At 41.5% G+C, this 1,883-nt stretch overlaps 2 protein-coding genes across 2 annotated transcripts in view; both read left to right on the top strand.

Moving 5' to 3' along the window:
- The window catches only part of MELLADRAFT_86514 (uncharacterized protein), a gene marked incomplete at both ends in the record, with an annotated part of 2,184 nt that extends 1,507 nt beyond the window's left edge, over positions 1-677 (top strand). The window contains 4 exons of the mRNA XM_007419434.1: positions 295-336; positions 413-512; positions 561-574; positions 643-677. Of these exons, the coding sequence (XP_007419496.1) occupies positions 295-336; positions 413-512; positions 561-574; positions 643-677 (191 nt within the window). The remainder of the gene's footprint in view (positions 1-294; positions 337-412; positions 513-560; positions 575-642) is intronic.
- Positions 678-1,258, top strand: MELLADRAFT_54351 (uncharacterized protein; the record flags this gene model as incomplete). The annotated part of the gene is made up of 4 exons (XM_007419435.1): positions 678-723; positions 794-867; positions 964-1,077; positions 1,154-1,258. The coding sequence occupies 4 exons, from the start codon at positions 678-680 to the stop codon at positions 1,256-1,258; spliced, it is 339 nt and encodes a 112-aa protein (XP_007419497.1).
- Positions 1,259-1,883: the final 625 nt, after the last annotated feature.

Raw genomic sequence — 1,883 nt, forward strand, 5'->3', positions numbered from 1 at the left:
CGCAGCCACGACATGGGACGCAAAGACCGACACCATCACAAGGTTACGAAGCCTTGTCAACTGCTGATTCTGCCTCTCGGCCAATCGTATCACACCCGCGTCATTATGTACCGTACCGATCATGACTCTGATGTTGACGTTCACAATGATTCACATCTACAATGGTGCCTTGGTGGCCGTGATTCCACTTTATGCATACACAAGTTTAGTTGAGCATTTACTCTTCTCGATTGTTTGAAAGAGCGCAGAACTTGTACAATTGACATCACCCGCGAATCTCTTGAATCTCTTCAGAGGTGGTAAACGGCGGGCTGGGGATGTCGCTTGACCAGATTGGTGAGGTCTTCTATTCTTCTGTGTGCTACTTCATCAAAATCATATCACTGATCAATTAATTGGTGTCTGTATATAGGATTCATTCTCAGTGTGAATGGAGTAGGACTAATCTTTGTTCAGCTCTTCCGTTTTCCACCTCTTCAAAGACGATTTGGAGCGGTTAATCTTTACAAGTGGTCGGTTCCGACCTTTACCATCACACACCTTTGTCTACCCATTGTCAGCTACTTAGTCCACAGTCAGTACAGTTTTTCTTCTGAGGTTGTCTTTACAAATGATGTTGATACGATGACATCATCTCTCAAGTCAAAGGCAACACTGCCACCATGTCATTGGCGTAGATGTCAGTCATCATGATCATGAGAAGTCCAGGTGTGATGTGCTTTGGTCCGTATGAGATTCACATTGAGTGCATCAAACCTCTTCCGGCTAGCAGCTGATGATCTGATTATCTTAGTGTGCCCAATGATGCTTGTCAACATGCTTTCACCCAGCTCATCATCTTTGGGAACGTTGAATGGGATAATGCAGGTATGACTTTCTTATCCTTGAGCTCTTGCACCTCTCAATTATTCAAGACATGAGATTGCAGTTCGCTTGGGAGTTGATCATACGGTCTTTTGATAGACGTGTCGAGCTCTTGCACAAGCCATTAGTCCTATGTTAGGTACTTCATTATTTGCCATAAGTATTTCAAGTGGAATACTTGGTGGTAATTTAGTTTGGATAGTATTAGGCTTGGTGGGTGATCTAGAAGAATGGTTGTTACTTTGAAGTTGATGTGATATCTAATGAGAGTTTTGAGAGAATTTTTCAGATTTCAGTACTCGCTCAAATAAGTTCACATCGAATTCCCAATGAGATTGAAACACGAAAGGAAGGGGTTACATCTGAAGAAGATGGTGTTGAACGTCATGTTTAAGCCCCCTAACCAGTTTTTCAGGAATGCCAGAGGCGCATGATATGGGATCTGTTGAGGATAGGTTATTACAAGAGGATGATGGCCCAGAGATGCAATCTCCTTGTACTGTCCCTTTTCTGACCAACATGGCTAGTTTCTAGAAGTCTTGTATTGGCCGATCCTTTTTTGTATAATTATGGCGTTCAAACCTGTGCAAGAAATTTGCAATTTTCGTGAGAGTTCTGTGCAAGTTTTTTTAACATCTTGCATAGAACTTGCACGGAACTTGCAGACTTAAGACTTATGTATGTTAACCTAAGGTTCCCCGCTTTGAGGCCAAATGATTCAGCTTGTGAAGTTTTTTCAAGCGGGGTTGTGAAAAAATTAATTAAGCAAGATCCGTGCAAGATTTCCTGCACAGATCTTGCACGTCGGTCTTGCAAATTTCTTGCACAGGTTTGAACCCCATAAATGCTCTCATTGTGTTATGTGATAGGTAGAAATATTGTTTTCTCACTTCTTTTGTAACCTAGTCTGGATATGCATAGTTTTGTTTTGATTGGAACATGATAGATATTTGTACAAGTACAGCCCTTTGCATGATTGATGACTTTGAAGAAAAAAAGACCTTGAGTTTTCAACAAGA

The sequence above is a fragment of the Melampsora larici-populina genome (genome assembly GCF_000204055.1).
Source record: "Melampsora larici-populina 98AG31 unplaced genomic scaffold MELLAscaffold_191, whole genome shotgun sequence".
Lineage (NCBI taxonomy): Eukaryota > Fungi > Basidiomycota > Pucciniomycetes > Pucciniales > Melampsoraceae > Melampsora > Melampsora laricis-populina.